At 39.8% G+C, this 22,464-nt stretch overlaps 1 protein-coding gene across 1 annotated transcript; it reads left to right on the top strand.

Moving 5' to 3' along the window:
- Positions 1–125: 125 nt before the first annotated feature.
- Positions 126–18,125, top strand: LOC309671936 (interleukin-5 receptor subunit alpha-like; the record flags this gene model as incomplete). Its single annotated transcript, XM_082483296.1, has 10 exons — positions 126–228; positions 1,025–1,179; positions 1,314–1,461; positions 2,038–2,146; positions 2,232–2,419; positions 4,956–5,092; positions 10,510–10,654; positions 14,575–14,662; positions 16,219–16,309; positions 18,006–18,125. The coding sequence occupies 10 exons, from the start codon at positions 126–128 to the stop codon at positions 18,123–18,125; spliced, it is 1,284 nt and encodes a 427-aa protein (XP_082339422.1).
- Positions 18,126–22,464: the final 4,339 nt, after the last annotated feature.

Genomic DNA, 22,464 nt, shown 5'->3' on the forward strand with positions numbered 1-22,464 from the left:
TAAGTGACTGTTTCATATTATTTCACAGATGCAAAATGAAAACATCATGTTCTAAGTGCTTTGTCAACCAAACTTGGAAATAAAGAGTCTCAGTTTCTGCAGATCTGTGATCCAAAGCATTTGCCATGGCATGTGTTACAGTTGTTCCTGTCATGCTGATATTAAGCTTTCTCTGGCATAACACACTATTTTCCACTAGCCTGGCAAGTGGACAACCAGATATAGTGGGTAAGTAAAGTATTATGTAACAGTTCATCCTACACTAGACATCCCAGATCATAGAATCATAGAATCATAGAACAGTTTGGTTTGGAACAGACCTTTAAAGGTCATCTGGTCCAATGCCCCTACAATTAGCAGGGACATCTTCAATTAGATCAGGTTGCTCAGAGCCCCGTCCAACCTGACCTTGAATGTTTCCAGGCATGGGACATCTACCACCTCTCTGGGCAACCCGTTCCAGTGTTTCATCACCCTCATTGTAAAAAATGTCTTCCTTCTATCTAGCCTAAATCTCCCCTCTTTTAGTTTAAAGCCATTACCCCTTGTCCTATTGCAACAGGCCCTGCTACAAAGTCTGTCCCCATCTTTCTTATAAGTCCCCTTTAAGTACTGAAAGGCCACTATAATGTCTCCCCAGAGCCTTCTCTTCTCCAGGCTGAACAACCCAAACTCTCTCAGCCTTTCTTCAGAGGAGAGGTGCTCCAGCCCTCTGCTGTCTAATCTGAACTTGTTGTCAAGGCACTTTCTACAGCTCATAGAAGGAAACAGAGACCTGTGCTAGGACAGGTGTCCAAGACAGGTAAAAGTGAATCACCTAACATTTTGGGAGCTGCAGGTGAGTAAATGTGAATCTCACTGCTAAACTCAGACATATTCAACCGAGCTCAGCAACCACCTGCTCCAAGTAAGAACAGAGGTCCTGGGGGAGATACTGGGTATGCAAGTCTTACTGAGAGACAAATCCTTTGTGTACGCAGTGGTGGGCCCCCTCTTGCTCTATGTAATTTCATTGCAATTGCAGATGCTCTTGGGCTACATAATGTTCTGTGGATTACCAAGCAAGAGTCAAGGGTTATTCTGTCCTGGAATAATAACCTGACAAAAGAAGAAACTGAGAAGTACACTGTGAAGTATATTTTGAGTTATAAATTCTTCAATACCACTGAAGAAATGAAAGTAAGTTGTTCAATGTTTACACATAGCTTAAAGTTAAATCAGGTATTACTTCATTCAATAGGTGAATTCGCATAGTTTCCCTTTCAATACTTAGTACCATCTACCATCATGCACTTCCTTCTTCTTCCTCTTAGGAGAGACTGCAGGAGAAGAAAATGATAATACATCTTGGGTTACATTCTGGTTTTAATGCTAAAGTTAAAACACAACTTTTTGCAAAAGAAACAGAAGATGTAATTAAGGAGAGTAGCTGGACAGAATTTACTTACAAGGCACCACCAGGTCAGCTATTTCCTACATGTTGTTAAGACATCCAAGCATTCATGATAATGTTCTGTCTTACTTGGAAGCATATAATTTCTGAAAGCTCGTTCTTATATTATGTTACTTTTTTGGTACGGATTTGTTAAGAAGATGACACATAACACCTCGGAATGTTGCAGAATTATTTCCTTTATTAGTCATGTTCAGATTTAGAAAACTTCAGCTCTACTGAGTAAGACATTAGAAACACCCAACCACTCTCTCCATTTTCCCTAGCAACTCATGTCACTTGAAGATCACCTTCTGTATCACCTGGTTTCGGGAAATCTTAAAAGAGCAGAACTTTTCAGCTACTACTCTGGACATTTTGTCCTTTAAGTGGGTTAGTAAGGCTTTTGGTGTTAGTAGCAGATATGCCTCTCAGTTGTCACTGTCCAAAAAGCTGAAAGACCCATTTGTTCTCACCTACCACTTATTCATGTTTCTAGAAATAAGGCTACAGAATGGGTTTGTAAAGGCAACCATCATGTTGTTACTAGAAAATCCATGTAAAATAAACATCACTCACTCTTTTTTCCCCTTTCTTTGTTGCAGTGTATATTCAGAATCTTTCATGCATTATATATAACATTTCTTTTTTCAATTGCACCTGGCATATTAAAGCAGAAGCTCCTGAAGATATCCAGATCTTTTTTTCATACAGGTAATGGTCTTGTGCAAAATAGGTTTGAAACCATGTTTTTGTACCTAAGTCCTTGATTTACAAGACTCATATTTCCTTCTCACAGACACGTAGAAAAATATTTTGAATGCCAGCAATATATAAAAAATGCAAGGAAGAAAAATATTGGATGCCACATGAAAGAAATATATTTCCAACCATCAAGAAAAATCAATTTAAACATAACTGTAAGAGATCGGAGAAATAATTCTGGAGGGCTGTCTTATTACAAAGCTTTTACACCTCAGAAAATAGGTAAGTATTGTCTATTATTAACTATTATGAAAAGTTCATTTATTGGTTATTTCATTGGGCTGGAAAGCAAAGAAAGGAAGGAGGGATGTGTGACAAAGTCAGAATATTAATTCTAACTATTTATGCATTGATGTCTCTGGGAATTTTACACAAAGATTCAACAAAATGGATTATTGCTCAAAGGTTTTTATTTTTTTTCTCTGATGTAATATCATAGTTTATCTATAACTGGCATTTTAAGAAATTGATAGGCTAGTGTGAGAAAATGCAATTTGAAAAGCTTTATAGTCTTCTTTTCTCCAGTTTTTCTCTTTCCTCTTCTTTCCTTTTTCTTTTATAGTGCTGAAGAAAGTGTGATTAAGAAAAGGAACATAAATAACACGTCTCATTCATAACTGAATTTAAGAACATGAATGTTCTCAAACATTATTAACATTTTTATTTATTTATGATGCCATTTTTCAATTAAAAATAATTTGACAACTTCAGGGCTGCTCTCAATCCATTCTCCGCCCAGACTGTATTTGTGCTTGGGACTGCCCCGACCAGGTGTAGGACCTTGCACTTGACCTTGTTGAACTTCACAAGGTTGGCATGGTCCCACATCTCAAGCCTGTCCGGGTCCCTCTGGATGACATGCCTCCCCTTCAGTGTGTCGACTGTGCCATGCAGCTTGGTATCGTTACTCCCACTGTCCATGTTGCCAACAAAGAAATTTGTTCACATTATAAGTAGTGGAATTACTCCCACAAGGCTCCAATGTTACCAGGGCCGTCTTCTCCCTCCTGAGAAGGGGGTTGTACTTTTCTGGTTAAGAGGCATCAAAAAGGGTTGTTTGTTTTCAGGATCTCCTTCTTAAACAGGAAAGCCTACAGCTGGGCTTCAGCCAGCCTAGTCCTTGCACAGTCCTGGAGGTCCTGGAGGTCCACTGTCCTGCTGTGAGTTACCAGCACGTGCAATCCAAGCTTCCCTCCAGTAACATGATGTACAGTCTGACAAAAGAGGACTCGTGCATAGCCCGTGATGCAGGCAGCCCAAAAAAACCTCAATCCTGGCTCTCTGTGTGTGTGGGATGAAGAAATTTGCAGATGACAGGTGACATAAGGGTGAAAAAATATTGTTGGTATACTCAAAGAAGGGCGAGATGCTCTGGGAATAGTATTTCAGAGGTGAAAAATACATCTTTCCTACTGCAAAAATTAAACAAAAAAAAAGCAGGTACTTACTCTCCTCACCTTTCATGGCTCATGGTGTGTCTCGACCCTCAAAGGTAGGTGTTGGTCACTGCCAACAGCTTTGGAACATGCAGAAGCAAATAATTGTCCCAGGGAGCCCTGAGAGAAATATTTTTGCTAACTTTATGGGATTGTCACTCAAAGAGAAGAAACTTCGCAAGGAGGGAAAGGAAAAAGAAAAGCCAAAAAGGAAACTCTATTGTGACACGCATGCCTGTGGAGAGACACAGTGTCATGCAGCCGCGAGTGCTAGAGCAAGCACAACAACTTCATGGACCAGTAATGCTGCTACTCACCCTCTCTGTCTCTTTCTGTCTTTTCTCTCCAGCACCACATTGCAACCATGTCAGCCCCAGACCTCACTGCCACTTTCCGCAGAGGCTTGCCGTGCACTTCTGCTTCTGCTGGGAGGGCTTTTTTGGAAAACTCCAGCTGTAGTCCCTCCCGTCACAGCAATGGAACAGCAGCTGCAGAGTGCTCAGGCCGCTTGAGCACTCCAGCACACACCTAAGACCAGTGCCTTAACACCCACCGTGCTAGAAAGCAACTGTAGACTTGCTTATTTAAAACAAAAGTTAAAATCCTGGGAACCCGAATGTCCCTTCTTCCCGACCCTGTACCCCATCCCTCCCTGAAAAAAAAAAACATTGCCATCACACCCCTTGCACTTCATGACTGGAGCACAGAGGAGGGAGGGGTATTTTTTGTTTGTTTGTTTGCATCTCCTAAGCACATCTTGCTTCCTTTGTAGCAAGTGCTCACCGGCCCATTTACAAAAGAGACAGAAAGATTTCTATAGGGTGTGTAGAAAACCTCATATATTGTGTAAGACCTTCCAGGAACTGGTACCCTGTCAGTAACCCCCCAGTGAAAGACGAAGTTCCATTTCTTTCCAAGTTAGGCTCATGGGCAAACTTGGGGTATCCCACAAGACACAGTGGAAATAATCTGGTGTTGCGGGGAGCCTGCAGCACCTCGGAGGTCTCCTCAACACCCACCCAGACTCTGGAGGGTGAACTCAAATGACCCGCTTCTCCTTCCCTCCCTCGCTACCTTCCCTGGAAAGATAGGTGAAAATTAAAGACTTCCTCTCTTTATTTCTGAGGGAGAAATGGATGCCACTTAGCGAGCAGCGCTTTTAAAGAAAATGTGTCACTCACTGAACCCCTCCTTTGGGTGTGATAATTTCCAAAACAGTCAGCAGTGTATTTTAGGGACTAACGCACTGTGTTTGTCTTGCATCAGCATAAATATAAGAAAGAGCATGAGGTAGAGAAGGTCACTCCGTGCTCTTTTTTCAGAGAAACTGAACCCGCCAATCAACGTCTCCGTTTCCTTTGAAAACAGAAGTATTAAAATTCACTGGAAACCCCCGCCTACTATTGGTTCTGCAAAGAAGAAGTGCTTTTTGTATCAGGTGAAAATAACAGATCATAAGGTAATCATATTTTTTGTAACACACAATATGGCATAACTTCCATAAAAAACTAGGCATCTCTTGAATTTAACAGAATTTAGACTCAAAAAAATTTTAAAGAAATCTCAAGGTCTTTCATGAAGAATCCTTTTATTCTTTCTTTTTCTTGTCTTTCTGGTCAAAAATGGAAAATCAAAACATTTCATGAAGTTTTTCAGAGTCATTCTTGCATTCAGGTGGAGTGATTGTTTTATTCTTTTCATCTTGAATTTGAATTGCACATTAATATCACATAGATTAATGACTTTTTTGCTATAGAAAAAAATGAGTATTGATAAAAAGAAAAGCTTAGCAGCTACTCTGATAATATTTTTAAAGAAAAAATTTACATGTTATTGTTATTTCTACATACATCACCAAAGAAATCACCCTTGTTGTTTGCATACATTATATATATTTTAAAATATTTCATGGTGCATCAGCAGCTTCTCTTAGTCTTACCAGTACGAAATAGAACAATGTTATAATTTAGGTTATGCCATATTCTGACTAAATGCCACCTGGCATAATCAGGTGGCATTTTTAAATTACCTGGAAATAAGAACTGAAAAGTTTTCATGCAGATTCTTATTTTAACTGCCAAAGAGTAGAAAGTATTTAATTCAGAATATGACAGGCATGAAATTCAGATGTGTATTGGAAGGTGAATTTTCTGAATCTTTGGTGTTCTCATTCAAGCTGTCTTAGAAGCAATGTTTTTTAAGAACCTAGAACTTAGCTAACACACACCTCAGTCAGCACACAGTGCTCTAACAGTAAAAGGCTTATCTAAGTTGGCTGAAAACATTTAAGAGACAATTAAAGGCTGAAAAAACATATAACTAAAAATTTCTTCCTGATGTCTATTCTAAATTTATCGTCTTCCAGTTTGAAGCCATTACCCCTCAGCCTATCACTACATGCCCTTGTAGAAAGTCCCTCTCCAGCTATCTTGCAGGCACCCTTCAGATATTGGAAAGTTGCTATAAGGTCTCCTTCAATCCTTCTCTTCACTAGGTTGAACAGCCCCAACTCTCTCAGTCTGTCTTCATAGGAGAGGTGTTCCATCCCTCGGATCATCTTTGTGGCCCTCGTCTGGACTCGCTCCACCAGGTCCATGTCCTTCTTATGTTGAGGGCTCCAAAACTGGATGCAGTAGTCCAGGTGGGGTCTCATGAGAGCAGAATAGAGGAGCAGAACCAACTCCCTTGACCTTCTGGCCATGCTTCTTCTGATGCAGCCCAGGATACAGCTGGCCTTCTGGGCTGCAATCACGCATTGCCGGCTCACATTGAGCTTCTCGTCCATTAGCACCCCCAAGTCCTTCTCCTCAGGGCTGCTCGTGGTCCATTCTCTGCCCAGCTTGTATTTGTGCATGGGATTGCCCTGGCCCACGTGCAGGACTTTGCACTTGGACTTGTTGAACTTCATGAGGCCCCTCTCTTCAGTCTATTCAGGTCCCTCTGGATGGCATCCCTCCCCTCCAGTGTGTTGACCGCTCCACACAACTTCGTATCGTTGGCAAACTTGTTGAGTGTGCACTCAATCCCACCCTGTGTTGCCAACAAGGATGTTAAATAATACTGGTCCCAAGTGTAGCCGTTCAGCCAGTTCCTTATCCACTGAGTGGTCCATCCATCAACTCCATATCTCTCCAATTTAGAGAAAAGAATTTTGTGTGGAACACTGTTAAATGCTTTGTGATAGTCCAGGTAGACTATGTCTCTTGCTTTCCCCTTATCCACGAATGCTGTAAGGCCATCGTAGAATGCTACCAAATTTGTCAGGCACGATTTATCCTTAGTGAAGCTGTGTTGGCTGCCACCAACCACCTCCTTATTTTCCATGTGCCTTAGCACAGTTTCCAGGTGGTTCTGCTCCATGATCTTGCCAGGCACAAGAGATGAGACTGACCAGCCTGTAGTTCTTCTTTTTTACCCTTTTTAAAAATAGGGGTTATGTTTCCCTTTTTCCAGTCAGTGGGAACTTCACCAGACTGCCATGACTTCTCAGGTACGATGGACAGTGTCTTGGCAACTTCATCCACCAGTTCCCTTAGGACCCGCGGATGAATCTCATCAGGCTAGGCATCCACTCTTTGTTAGACACAGTAGGAAGAAGGGCAATGAGGTAGACGTGTTACTGATTACATAATGTTATCTTCATGAATTACAGCAGGGTTTATTAATTCAGGTGCAGCACTAATACTGGTAGGCAGCTTCCAGAACAGGGCTGGCTCTTCCCGCATTCCCTTGTGCAGCACTTGGAAAAGGAGCTCAGGTCTCTCAGTGTCATGGACATGCCAAAGCTTCCAGGTTCTCTTTGGGTTTTTCCAGAAGAAAGACAGGCAGCCTCCTTCTAGCCCACTTCTGCAAATAGCTATCATCCCCTTAACCATTGCCAAGTCTAATACTTCAAAATCCCTGCCAGAGACATCTGGGGCTTGTCCCTGTCCATTCACAAACCTCCTAATCACCAAAGGCTGCAAGCAGAGGAGCAAGGGAGGTTCACGCCGGATCCTTGGTATCCTGTCCAGACACATGCTGGAGCCCTTCTGATCCCTTCCTGCCCATGCATGCAGATTTCCTTCCTGTTTCAAGACTCAGAGCAAGGGTGGTGGCAGTGGGAAGGGCTGGGACTAAGGAGTCCCTTCCCACTGCAGGGTTGGGATGTGCCCAAGGTGAGCAAGGGAAACCTGCAATCCATAGTGTTCATGTGGCCACTGCAGCCCTTGTTTCCATCTTCTTAACATCTCCCATTCTCTGGAAAGAAATTTCAAATACATAAAATAGTCCAACATCCTTACTTAAATGGAATAAACCTCTTTTATTTTCCTTGTCTTATGCAGTTGCTCCTCTACCTCGTACACATCTGCAGGATATAAACATAGGAGAGGAAAGCAAAGCAAAGTCATTTAGGCATGGAAGTGAATAAACACCTACAGCAGTGGAAAATCACAGTTGTTTTGTTTTGTTTTGTTTTTTTCCCAAAGATGGGGTAGTTCGGGAATATAGGAGAGACGCAGCTGCAATAACAACAAAAAAGGCCATACGAGGGCATGAGATCAATGAGGGGGCTTTAAGGTAGATTTGAAGAGAATCAGTGTCAAAGTTAGTAATGACTAAAATGGTAGTTACCTATCCAAGGAGCAAAAAAAGAGGGGGGGATCTGTGCAAAGTTAAGGAAGAAAACTACAGCGATATTACAGGAGACACAGGAGGGAAAAGAACAGAGCAAGCCTGAGATTCTGTTTCAGGGTCAAAACAAGGTCTTAATTACTTTTACAGCGACTTAATGAGCTGAGGTATTAGGGTGTCCCTAAGTAGGCTTGTAGATGTTTGTTAAAGAACAGGTAAGAGTATAATGATTAAAATATACAAGTCTATATTTATTTATTCTGAATACCTGAAGCGAAGACTTGCTGAATACTTATGCGCACGAATAATAACACCGTGGTACAGATTGGTAAAACTTGAAAATAGGGAGTTGAGTCTGAAGGTGACGGGAAGCTAGGAAGGGTTGGCATGTACTACAGGAAACAAGATTAGAATTTGAAATGTTGACTAAGTCTGAAATCAACAAGCAAAAATTCAGTAATAAGGAAAATGTTATGATTGGGAAGTACAGGTCAAACATGCAAACACAAAATCAGGAATTAATGTGTAGGCAGCAACGCAGAAGAAAAAATGTCTGTGGATTACACTGAACCACAACCTGAGTCAATCTTTCCATGTTATTATACAAAGGTCAAATGTTATTCAAGTATATATGACAGGCACATCACGTGTAAGATGTAAGTTGTGACTAATTTGCCCTTCTAGCTATTGAGTTTCAACTGAAGTTTCAAACTTTGTTTTGGACACTACCACAAAATATAAACATGCTGAAAAAAAGTTCCAATAACATCAGTGAGAGTTATACAAATGAACATAAGCTGTGAAAATGTGCTCTAGGAACGGAAGACTGAGGGACATGGTCTAGGGTAAAGGAGCGTAACTTGTGTTAATAATCTTCTGGTAAACAAAGGAGCATAGGGGTCATATTTACCCGTGACAACTTGTGAGCAGGATAAAAGGTGACTGGCTAAATTCAAAGCAAGGAAAACATAAGCTAAAATTTAGGAAAAGTGTCCTAATTCCAAGGAAAGTCTAGCATGGGAACAGGTTTCTGAGGCTGCTTGGGGATGGCTCTGTGTAGTGTTACCAACAATGGATTATACAAACATCTTCCATGAACGCTGTGGGTAGATGTGAGTGAAAGTTGCTGTGCATCATGACTGCCAGAAGATGGCCTATGTAATTTTACAAAAGGTCTTTCAGTCCTGCATTTTGGAAATCTCCTATGATGACATAAGCTTATTATTGTCTGATTAGGAAGAAATTTTCAGGCACAGTATTTGGTTAGCACTTAACCCTCATAGTCACTTGCAGTTTGCTTCTGAAAGCCCAAGGGCTTTCCCACATTTTTACTCACTTTTGAAAAATTAACATGTGAGCTTTTGGACTTATTTTTGCCACCAGATCTGGAAAGGTCTTAAAGAGTGCGAAGGAAGAGAAAAAGATGCCATGGTGCACAGGGCCAAACACACACTGCACTGGTCAATATGAGAAGAGCAGGAAGTCACCTTTTCTTAAAGTTGGCCTTACGGTACTACCTCATCATGATTTCTTAACAACCAAAGATGCAAAGACTCTGGGCCCCTCTGTGTCTGAGATGCATACTTCATCTTGCTTTTCAACTTCCGAACATTATTTTTTATTATTAGAAGCAGGAGTTTCCTTTCCTGCTTTCTTTCTTTTTTTTTTTTATTTCTTCTTAAATTCTTAACATTTTTTATTTACAACAGTTGACTTCAGTTTATGATTTAGATATCCCTCTGTTTTAAACTCTGACACTCCTTGTATGGGTTTGATCTTTTGAAGTGACATGCTTTCTCTTACAGGCACAATTTAAGATGTTTCAAGGTAGTCATTAAAATAGTGGTCATCCCTCACCATCAGTCAGCTGAAAAGTGCAAGATTTTAGTTTACCAGACGAGAGCATAGCACACTACCCGCACCACAACCTTGAAACTTACAGTTTCATAGTTACTATATTGGTCCTACACTTGGTGTGATAAGAAATGAAAGGGGAATCAGTGTTTTCAAAATCTTACTGTCCTGCTATAGCCGATACTTCCTTCCATCTTGTCAGTTCTAGACTCTCCTTTATTTTCAGTCCTGAGTTTTAACGTGTGCCAGGTAAAAGTCAGATCGTGTCTGGACATAAACGCTGGTTCTGAAAATCTCTTCCTACTAGGTTAGAGATGTAAATAGTAGTACTTGACATCCCTAGATTTATGTCTGTTTGAACTGCAGTGTGAAATCACCTAAAATAACCCCCTAAACCTATCTTGGTAGATTGTAGATGTCACTGCAGAGAAATATGAATATCCATTTCATAAACCAGCAAAAAAATGTGCAGCACAAGTGAGGGTGAAGAAAGAGAAATGCATAAGAAACAAGATTTGGAGTGAATGGAGTGAACCAGTGTTTATTCACAGTGGTAAGTTATCATGTATTTACTATTCATAACCCTTATCATTAGATATGTTGTTACCATTCCACATATTTACTTCATTACTGCATCTGTTCTTCTCCTTGATGTATTATTTGTACCGTAGCAGTACCTAGAGGTCCATGGCACACACCAGTCACACAGCTCTAAGAGCTGTAGGGAAGGACAGTCCTTGGTCTGATGAGTTGTACTTCCTTGGTCCTAAGGCAGTCTCGCACGGGGCTGTTCTCCTGAGGTAAATTACATCTGACCCTTGACAGCCTTTAGAAAATAACAGTCTGCAGCCAAAAAACTCACAACGCCCTCCTGCCTGCCCTGCAATGGACAGCCCAAGTATCTCTACAAATGCTTTAACTGGAATTAGAAAGCCAAGAAACCCACAAAAGTCATAACATTTGACAAATCACATAGTCCTTAAGGAGTGAGTCTAACATTTCTTTGACTACAACAGGGGAATAATTTCTTATCTGTCAGAGGTAGGAAATAGTTTAGCTCTCATTTAAATATATGTGCTCTCCACCCCACAGCTCACTTTAGCACAAATTAAACAGGAGCCTTGTGATCTTTTTCCTTCACCTCCTATGACTAGATTTTAACGTTCACGTGCTAACAAGGGAAACTTGTCCTTTCTGTGATGAGAAGAATGCCTCCACATGCAGCAGTTTCTTGATGTCAGGTTTGGTAAAGGGGAAGTAGTATAATGGAAAGACGTTATATTTATGGAGAGAAACTGGTGCATGGACTTGTCTCTGTACGTTGACATGCAAAAGAAAAAGTACAATATTATTGGTAATAAACCAAAAGAAGATAAATATCTTTAATGCAACAGACTGTGTCTTTTGGAATATGTCTTTTTGATCTATTGAGCTTCAAGCACATATTTTTTCTGAAGACACAGGAAATACAAGTCCAGACATTATTATTTTTGCAATGGATTGAATGTAAATTCCGTTATAGGGTTTATAGGATGTTGCCTGCCTGCTCTGTCAGATGCCTTACCACATCCCACTGGTCTGCTGGCATCTCTTAGCTGCAACCTTTGGTGGCCCAGATTCATTCATTTCATTTCATTTCAAAAGCATCTCACTTATGAAACGCTTGGAGACAGAAACCTAGTTGCTCCACGCTCTCACTGTGATGAAGGAGAGGACACGTTTCAGGCCATGAGAGACTTCAATTGCCCTTTGGAGATGCTTCTTTCTTCTCACGGAAGACAGAGGGAGCCTAGGGCTGTAGCATGGCCAGCAGAGGGGTCTGCCTGGTGTCCGGCCTGACACAGCTGATGTGTAGACATGGAGGGAGGGGAAATTAGAAGGACTTTTCCTGGTGGAGAAATGTAGATTTACTCGCTCCCTGTCAGCCCCTCACCAGAAGAGGGAAATGGAGTTTGAACAGTCACCCATCCTGGTTCCAGCCTACCAAACCTTGCTCTCAGCAGCTGCAACTGTTCCTGCAACTGTTTTCAACACCTCTGATTTCCCAGCTTCCGTTACAGCTGTTGTTGAGGCTGAACAATCACAGCATGTTTCTTCCGTTTCTGAAAAGTTTATGGTAGGAAAGACCGCCATTGCACATAAGCTATAATATCTGCGCGTGTTCAGTGCAGCATGTTGATTTACCCCTGGGGCATACTGCACATATGCACAAGTTCACGTGATGTGGCAATTTCCCTTCTTCCTTCCCATACTTGGAGAGGATCGGTGGGTTTTATAAAATGAGTCTATGATTGTATTTCATCAAGGGGTCACATGCTCAGGCAAACCTCTTTAAGCAACTCTTTTGATCCCTAGAGAAAGTTGTCTGCCCATTTTATTTTGGGAACATGTATAAATGGACATTATGAAATGTATTTTAATATTGCCTAGATTAAAAAAAACACCTGTTATTAGTAGTATCCCTCATGGCAACTCCGTGAAAGTCAGGTGCCTAATTTCATAGACACAGTGAATTGAAAAAATTGAATATTTCTGTGGAGTACCTTGAAAGGAAAAACATCCGTTCAGTTATTGTATTTTGGAATGTGTCAAATTTTCTGCTGAAAGCCTTGAAGGAGCATGCAATGACCTGCTTTTTGTTTGCTTCTACATGACATTCCAATGTTTCATCTAGGAAATGTGCCACTTTTCTTTAAGAATGCATTTTTAAGAGGCATTTCAGCCTCCATTTAAAAAAGCTGAAACATCAAAATGAAATAACATAATTCAAAACATAACTAAAATATTTGTTCTGAAATGTTCCTTTGACATGAAAAGAATTTGTTAATTTTCTCGTGGGAAACACATTCATTTTCCATTGGAATTAGCATATGCCCTTGAAAAAAAAACACAATTTAAACTGAACTGAGCTATTTGGTAGAGAAACTTTCTGCTGAACAGAAATGTTTGATCAGCTTTTTTCATACATAGAAACCTGAAATAATTGGTCTAATTTTTAGAGCTGCTGAGCATTCGTAGGTCGCTTTGAAGTTAGTAGTAATGCAGAGGTATTCTGCATTTTTGCAAACCAAGCCACTTGTTTTGGTTTCAAAGTACTCTTATCTGTGACTAAGTTTAAGCATTTACAGCTAAAAAAACCCCACTGTAAAATGGTCTACGTAAAAAAAAAAAATGTGCTGCTTTTACTTCCTCCTTTCCAAAATGCATGAAGTAAGAAAGCAAGAGAAGAGAACCCCTTTGTGGTTTGACTGATGTAAAGACCACTGCTTCCTCTTCTCTCGGGTGTGTTCACGGTCTGAGGTTAGCAGAATGATGCAGAACAATTATCTCAAACAAAAGAATTTCTACTACTCACTCCAGAGATTGTTCAGGATATGTTTTCATCTTAAAGTGACTAAAGAATGGTTTTGCGTTTTAGTAGAACATAAATGTTATTCTTATGCACAGTTCTACTCAGAGGTTTGTGATTTTTTCTTGATTTCATATCAAATCTACAGAAATTCATAATGTCCTTAGTTTAAACTATAGATAGATGGGTTCAAACTACGAACTTTTGTTCCATTCTTTTATTCTTTGAAATTGATCTAGATAGACCCTAAAACTATTGTTTAACTGGCCTTAGACTATTAACATTTTAAGAGCTGTTCCTGTCTGGTTTTCTTCAAAGTACTTAGTTCAAAGCAATCCAAGCTAGTTGTGGTTCTAACTCTAGGTATTAATCAAAAAATAAGATTTGCCAAAAATACATTTTTGAGTCAATCAAAGACATTGGTATTTTGGTATTTGGGGCATTTCGGAGGAAGGAACGCAAGATATAGAGCAGTAGTATTTGTTGAACAGTATAAATATTTATTTCAGAATATTTGCTGGCATTTCTTTAGGACTATGCCTAACAGGGTTAAAAAAGGTAAATATAATGAAAACCAAATGTCACTTCTTGAGTGAAAGAGAATATTTTGTCTGACAAAAAGCTTTTATTTTCATTTTGCCTTAAACCAGTTACAGCTGTGAAGGGGTGAGGAGGCAGTGGCAGGGTGTTCATGGTGCATGGAGGTGGGAGGTGGCAACAGCAGGAATCCAGAAGCAGCTGGGGCAGCGGAGGTGTGTCAATAGCTGATGGACAGCGGGTTTGATATCCAGAGGAATCAAGGCTGGATGGAAGTATCCGGTGGCCAGACAGGCCATGCCCAGCATGTGAGAGCAGAAATCCAGGAAAGGAGGGGATGGAGTCTACCGGAGGCAGGGAAAGTGCCGAATTGAGGCAGCAGCAAGGGTGAGGGCTAAAAGGAAGAGGAAGAAACAGTGCTGAAGTCAGAAGCCTCTGTTTCCCCTAAAAAAAACTCCAGGGAATGTTTCTTTAAATCTGTAGCAGTTCAGGAATTGTGCAATGTTTATGAGTCAATATATAATCCATCCATTTATGAACTACCCTTTCCCACATTATTAACACTACCTTTCCCTCTTCTTTTTAAGAAAAGACAGTGGATGTCATGCTGCTTAGCCTCACATTGTTTTGCCTCCTGATTTTCCTTGGAGGTTTGCTGATATGTGCATGTAGAAGGTAATGTACATTTCTGGAAGGTAGTGTAAATTTCTGGTGGAAGAGATGGCGGGAAGGAAGAGAGGTGGGGGTGAGGGTTAGCAAACAATACAATGGATTAAAGTAAAAAACTATCTACTCAGATAAGTTATGTTTACAAGGAACAATTAATTGGGCATTTCCAACTATTGTTCTAACAAAGGAGTGCTAGATGGAAGACAAAGGTACTGAGCACTGTTACTGTCATCTCACAGCTCCCATCACAGTCCCTAGAGCTCCCGTATCACACCCTACTCTCAGCTGTCTCTCTGCCACTACAAACGCCATATTTATCACCTTTGACTGCTTCCTCTCCACCCTCAGAGTGACTTTGCCCCATGCTTTTGTGGGTTTTGCATTCAGGGCCAACAATGTTAATCATGCCAAAGATGAATTGCATTTGCCATATTGCCCAATTTCATTTCATAATCTCTGGGTACTACCGAGAGCAGTCTTTTACTCTAACCTGGACCACTTACAAGAAATAAATAAAAAAGGAAAGTCAGGCTGACAGAAGGAATTTGCTTTGCTGTACTACTAGTACAGCAAAATAGTGGTGCTACACCTGCCAAAAATTAATGCAACCAACTGCCTTCATGCCACTACTTTTCTGCCTGGTGGCATAGCTTTCCTACCCACATGGTAGAGAAGGTTTCTTGAACTGAAAAAAAACATGTTCAGGATAGGATGGTACCTCAAGATGCCTTAATATCTGGAAGGTGCAGTATGCAAATGGAACCCCTGTTAAAAGTAAATTGATTATTTAATTAATGACTAAATATGATTGCTGATTAGGATTAAAGAAGTTATCATGTGCTCTATCTTCTTTCGGTAAACAAAGACTCAAGGACCTATAGATATGAAAGAGTTAATATAAAAAGATAAAATAAAAAGTTTCCCTTGGGGCAAACAAAGCATATAATTGAAAGCCATTTGCACCTAAACATAAAACAATATTCTGGTCAAATAATGAGTGACTCTGGCCTCAATAGAGCAATTCAGCTGGTAGATCTCAGTAGTAAATTTACAAAATCAACAGATAATACTTTGTCATGATACAAAATATTTTTTCATCATTTTGTGTAGACACCACTCACTCTCAAACCCGAATTCTGCTAGACCTCAGCAAATGAGTTAAAAGATGTTTCTGATGCTATGACCACTGCCTGTCATCCAATGTTTCTTTATTTGATCATCACACTTTATGGGTAGTATTTTTAGTTACAAAAAGCACATAGAGGAGTAATTTTTTAGCTGTAGACATAATAGCATGCCACAAGCTCTTGCTTTGCTTGGGAATCAAATGTGGGTGCATATTCATACAGTTCTTTTAATTCTCTAGCATGATAAAAACCAGTCAGGCTGAAGAAGACCTGGGCAAAATGTTGAGAAAAATGTCTGCAGTGAAATAAAAAAGGGTAGAATGTCTTTAGAAATGGTAGATGCCTGTCTAATTAGCATATCTATTACAAAGCATTATTGAATGATCTGTTCCTGCAGACATTTAAGAGTCGTGTGTCTGTATCACTCTCTTGTAGGTATAGATGCCTGGAAGTTATAACCATGCCTGTTCCACATCCTTCAGATAATATCAAAACTTGGTTAGCTGCAGATGAGACTGACCACCAGGTAGAGTATGTCAGTCTTTTTTCTCTCGCTACATTGACACATATGATACTACCTGTGATCAGAATGGTACAACATTAAATTTGGAGCAGCTGGTCAGTTTTATGGCAAACTCAGAAAAAGGTATGCAGAGTGTTTGTAGTGAAGCCAGAAGAGAACAGAAAGCTTGGGGAGATTACAGGACAATGTTCTCAGTAGACAGGATGGAGAAAATCCTCAGGGGAGTATTAATTCAAGTGTCTCTCAAAAAGAAAGCGTTTCAACATATCCACACTCAATGGGCCAACAGTTTAAGGAGTGTTCACCCTGACTCTCTGCAGAATAGTCAGTTATGGGATTTTACATGTATAGGCATGTGGCCAAGTTATCAAAGGGAAAGTTTTTGCGGAGATCTGCAAGTCATTGGTTATGTTGTCATAAATGTGTACATTCTTATGACAAATAAGAGGAAGACCCACAATGCATGAAACATAAACTACCCTAACTGTGCACCCACTGCAGGATAAAACCATGTACAGGGGTGTTTATTTTGGAAATGATGTGCTGTAAGTTCAGAGGCTAGCTTGTCTCTGTACAGGGGTGTTTGCTTTGGAAATGATGTGCTGTAAGTGCAGATGCTAGCTTATCTCATGGCAAATTACAAGTCTTTAGTCAATGGGGCAAAACAGAAAATAAATATTTGCAATATTTTTGTGGCTATCGTTAATGGAGCTCCTTGGCTGGCACATTCAATGCTTCTTATCGTTGTCTGTCATTGTGTGAGTTAGAGGAAAAAGTGCTCTCATCAGGCAGTGGTCCAGCTTTCTATAAAGCTTCTGGCCACAATTATCTGACCAAATTTGATCCAAAAGGTGCCATATTTACCACCTTTTCTGTGCAAAAATCCTTTGGCGCTCTTTTTATCAGTAATGCTAGTTAACTAGTAATTCCCTTTGTGGCCATTGCATATGGACTGACAGAACGTAAAGATAAAATCATCACCATCAAATTTATATTCTGTATCTCCCTCTGCCCGACAACTGCATACACTGCTATTTAGGGGGTCTTTGTATTCAATATATAAATAAAAAAATCACAGCAGTCAATGATCACCACAAAAAAATGTATTTAATATCACTAACAGAGAAAGAAGACATTTCTGTCCCCAAAGTTTTACAAACACTGAATATCCTTTTGCCAGGAAGACCTCAGCATAGCTGTGTAATTACTGCCTAGATGATTACAAGTGGCTGAGATGACTTTGATGGCACTTCTAGGAAGGATAAATTGAATAAAAGATATGTAATATATCAGTATCTCAAATACTGCTGACACCTGAAATAGCAAAGACATTGACTTTGGACACACTGCAAGAGTTAAGAAGACTGGGTGCTGAGATAAACTGTTTTATCCAACAAATAAATATAACCCCAGAAAGCTAGACTGACTTTGACGTAAACCTTAGGTACATAGTCATATCAGCTTGGAGGGTGACAAGCAACAAAAGTAGGATTCAGAACAACTAAGCAAATTTGCCTGTAAGCAACTTTTAGATTGAGAGAGTAACTCACATGATCTCTGTATTCCAGCTATCACGACAGACTAAATAACTTGTGCTAATCCCAGATACACCAAATAAGTAACATGCTTGTAACAATATCCAGAATTTGTAATTCCATTGAACGCAGATGTTGTGCATAATGTAATTTTTACCCAACAGAAGCAAATGTCAATGCAAATGGAGATACACTCAGAGGTTACTATGGGAATACCAGAAGAGAATGGAGAATACAATCAACAACAGAAATGTTTGAAGGAATCTGGATTAGAAGACCTGTAGGGACGATGCATCTGCATGCAAGAGTTACCTTTCTGTGAGGTGGACAATATTCTGACGGATCTAAGAATGGCTGATACTGGAGTTTGTCTGATCCCAATAATTTGAAAAATTTTGAGCTCTGATATTGTGCAAATCTTAAAATGAGCTTTGGATCACAAAGGCAAAGCAGTACCTTGCAGTTTGTCTCTAACTACTACTGATCTTCAGCCCAGTAAAATTATAACACCTCGGACAAAATGATCTAATATTGAGGTCCACTCGGGTTAAAATGGAATTAGAGTTAGTGTTTCATAATGCTTCCAAGTACCGTCTAATAGATCAATGCCCTTGAAGACCGGCTGTTCATGCAAATCTCATACTAGCTATTCAACAGCTGATTGGTCATGAGAAATGGTGGAACATTTTTGGAAACAGCAGCAGAAGCTCACAAGGGTTCTCTAAAGCTCCAAAAAATATCTTTCTGAGGCACTGCATTGTGTAAGCAGACATCAACCAGAAAGAAGAGTCAGGTGTGAAGACATAAGGTCTTTTCATGTGATAGACTTTTTCCTTTGAAGTTAGTAAAAGGAGAAAAACCTTAGACAAGGTAAAGAAAACAGAGGTTTTGGCTGTATTGTGATTGTTTAAATAAGTATAACTCAGAGAAGTTAAAGTTCAGAACTGACCAACTATTGTTATTTATTTTTCTCCGTTCTTTTAAATAAACTTTTCTTTCTGTTTCCATAAGGTGGTGAGCCATGCCAGTTCAGTTTGAGGTACACAACCAAGACAGACTATTTTAACTCTTAATTGAGACAGTATTTATTTGACCACAAGAGTATAGGGCCTTGATTTCGCAAGGAAGACATTTCTGTAGACTTTTTCTGTAGGAGGGAAATACAAATAAATGATGGACCTAATTTTCTGGAAGGCTTGGAAGTTACCTAAAACATTCTTGCTTTCATTCCTGGTAAAAGGTTCAAAATATTTTTTGAAGGAAATATTTGATTACATTTGAAATAAAATCTTTTGTATTATTGTAGGGGACAATAGAAAACTTTTGTTTGTGCTTTTTTGAAACATTCAGTTTATAATATACACTTCTATGCAGAGTTTTGGTTCACCTGAATCTGCTTGCTTTTTTTTTTTTTGGTAAAATCTCTCCTTCGCCACAGTGGTGAAGACTGCGCTCTTTCTCTTTAATGCCAAGAATGGCTGGTAACATCTCAAGAGCCCAAGCTGGAAACACCTGAAGAACAAAAGGACTATCATTGACTTTGTTTGCCGTAAGATCAAGTTCATGACCTCAGGAAAAAGCAATAGACTTTACTAGGTAGTGTTACCTTTCCTGTTGCATTGTATTTTTTACAGAAGGTAAGGATGACCTTACCTTCGAACATCAGCGCTCTTCTCCCCTCCCCCTGCCCCCATACCTGTCAGCCTGTACCTATGCAAACCCTCAGGGAGAAGATGAATGGTAGATATCAGGTACTGAATCAAGTTTCAGTAATGACAACTCCTGTAATGTCTCCTTCTCTGTCTTGAGTGCAGATGGGAAAACCAGCAATCAACATACTAATTTTTCTCTTGCATGGTCAGACACTGTCTCTGTGTGTAGACAAGGCAGTTTATCCCATCAGGCGTGGTCCAGGCGTGTTTTCTCAGGAAGAAGGGGAAGAATTACTACTTCAGTTAAAAATCATTACAGGAGGCATTTAGAAAACAAGTGTCATGAACTTAAATTTTCCTGTCTTGGTGAGGATATAGAACTGGTATAATGAAAGAATCAGAACATATGCGGGCTAAGTGGTGTAGAGAAGTACCACACACTGGCCAAACACATCTGGAATCCAGACTTCATATAATGAAATCAGGCCACAGTGAATATTATATTGTTCCTTAAAATATATTTGATATACATATATTTTATATAGTTTTGGTTTGCAGTGCTTGAAGCCCACAACCAGTGCCAAGATTTAAAATAAGACAGAAAACCTATAGATTAAAGTAATTTTACTATTTTACCTGAAAATAGAATTATTCTTTCAGATCAAAATTGTTTTGGTTACAAGAGGCTTCTGTCAATACACACAATACACCCCCATGCACATGGCAACGTCCAGAGACACACTGTATAAAAAGAAATATTATAGTATCAGTTGTATGGAAAATTAATCTTAAATTGCAAATTTTTAAATAAAAAAAAAACATATCTGCACCCAGATGAGAAAAACTTGTCCAATTTGTTTACAAAATAGTACAATTTTCCTTAAAATAAGAATATTATTCTAAACCTATCCTAGACTTATACTGCAATAGGGGATTAATGTGCAATATATAGATGGTGAAATATAATGATCTGAAAACAAAGCTGCACAACCTTCAGTATGGCAATAAACACCTAATTATATACAAAATCTTACTCAGCTCATCTGGCTTGCTCCTGTAAATGAAGGGTTTGCCTTCACCTTACCTGTAAATGAAGCTCCTGTGAATAAGATTTCACTTTCTGGTATTCAGGTGGCACAAGCTGATGTGACACTGGGCAGTGCCTTGCATATAGGTTGCTCTTCCTCTCCACTTACTCATATGCAGAGGGCTCTGGAGTCAAAATCCCTGTCTGGATCATGAAGCCCTGTGATATATCATGAGTTAGCAATTTTTATGCTTTCAATTTCAAGTACATATAGCACACAGGGACTTAGGGCTAAGAGTATTATCCAACGTTTGTGATCCTTCATGAACATCAGTGACTATGTAGATATCAGGTGTGCCTTACCGGAGCTTCTGAAGGCACAACAGCCCCTTCCTTTTGCTTTAAAAGGAAGATAATTGCAAGAGGATAAAGGGAATCAGCAAAGCAACCTTCTGACTTGGGACTCTGCTCGAAGGCTGGTCCAGTTGTCCATTGCTGCCACCTACTGTACAACCAACTTGCTTTTAATGAGAAATATTCCTCAGGGCTTTCAAACTGCTTTAACTCAGGGCAGGTCTGCTGCTTTAGCTGCATTATTATAACTAGAGAAGTCCACCTTCCTCTCTATCGTGAAGACCTGGCCTTCATTAGGGGCAGGATCCATCTCCCTTAATTTTAGTCTTCTCAAAGTTGGGTGTGTAATCAAACAGATCTGGCCAAGGGCCCTGGGATATTGAGAGAAGACCACCATCCTGTGGTCCACCAGACAGGATGACTCTCCCCTCTGGAGATGCCTGTCTCTTTCTTGTTAGACCCTAAATGATCAGGCTCAGATTAGATGTTTACATTGGCAAAACATGCTTTTCTTGACCTAGTTACTCTGGCTCTCTGTACCCAGGTGAAAGGAGATACTTCAGCCAAAGAACAGCTTGGCAGGTGTAGCCTTTGCCTTTGGGAATTTCTCCAACACAGTTAAAGAAGTCACAGTTCATATCTCATCATGTTTCAAACCAACATTATTAAGCCAGTAACAGCAGTTTTGATCAGAAACAGCCTTGATAAAGATCGAGGGCAGACAATGTTGGGCCGCATTATTTAGGCCAAAGTCTGAGTTCACAATTTCTTTTCTTCTCACTATGAATTGGAGAGGCTGAAGGAGGCAAGCACCTAACTTACACATAAATGTACACTATTGTAAGTTTCGCCAAAGTGAAATGTGTCAAACAAATAAAGAGCATGTCAGTGTGGGGTGTGTGTATGCATGGGGAAGGAACATAGCCAAGGAAACACTGTCTGCATGGAAAAGGGAACCAATATTCATCGGGGCCAAGCATGAAGTGCATGTTGTGTTCTTGTCATACTGCTTGTATTTCTCCATTATAGCTCTATACGTTATCTGCTGGCATTCGAATACCCAATGATAGCCGACTGGTACAACTTGATCTACTTATATCTAAAGGAACCAGATGGCCCCTACAAAGTAATTCTAAAGATAAAGATGACATTGAGAAGATAAAAAGCTTTGGTGGCTGGTACAGCACACTGTTGGACTAAGAGTTGTATTACTGCATCTCATCAGAATATACGAATATCAGCATATTTTTGATAATCTCAGAAAAAATCCAGGTCACAGCTTTGAGTGCTAAGTGCGTATAAAGTCTTTCACCATGCTTCTGGTTCTCCTGAAACCTGGCAGATGATCAAACCCCTAACCATTGGACAAACAGTTAGAGAATATGATCTTGGTATTTAGTTCAGGAAAGCATTTGGAGTGATATAGACCCAGCAAAGCAGTCAACACCATTGAGTCAAAGCTACCATAGCTTTACTCAGCTTTCCTATTAGCATCCTCCAAGTTTGTAAAAGCTTCTAAAGAACCACAGTCATACTTACCTAGCTGCAGCAAATCCAAAACACTTAAGCATTAAAAAAATAGATGCATAA

Source organism: Vanellus vanellus (assembly GCF_965231255.1).
Source record: "Vanellus vanellus genome assembly, chromosome: 1".
NCBI lineage: Eukaryota > Metazoa > Chordata > Aves > Charadriiformes > Charadriidae > Vanellus > Vanellus vanellus.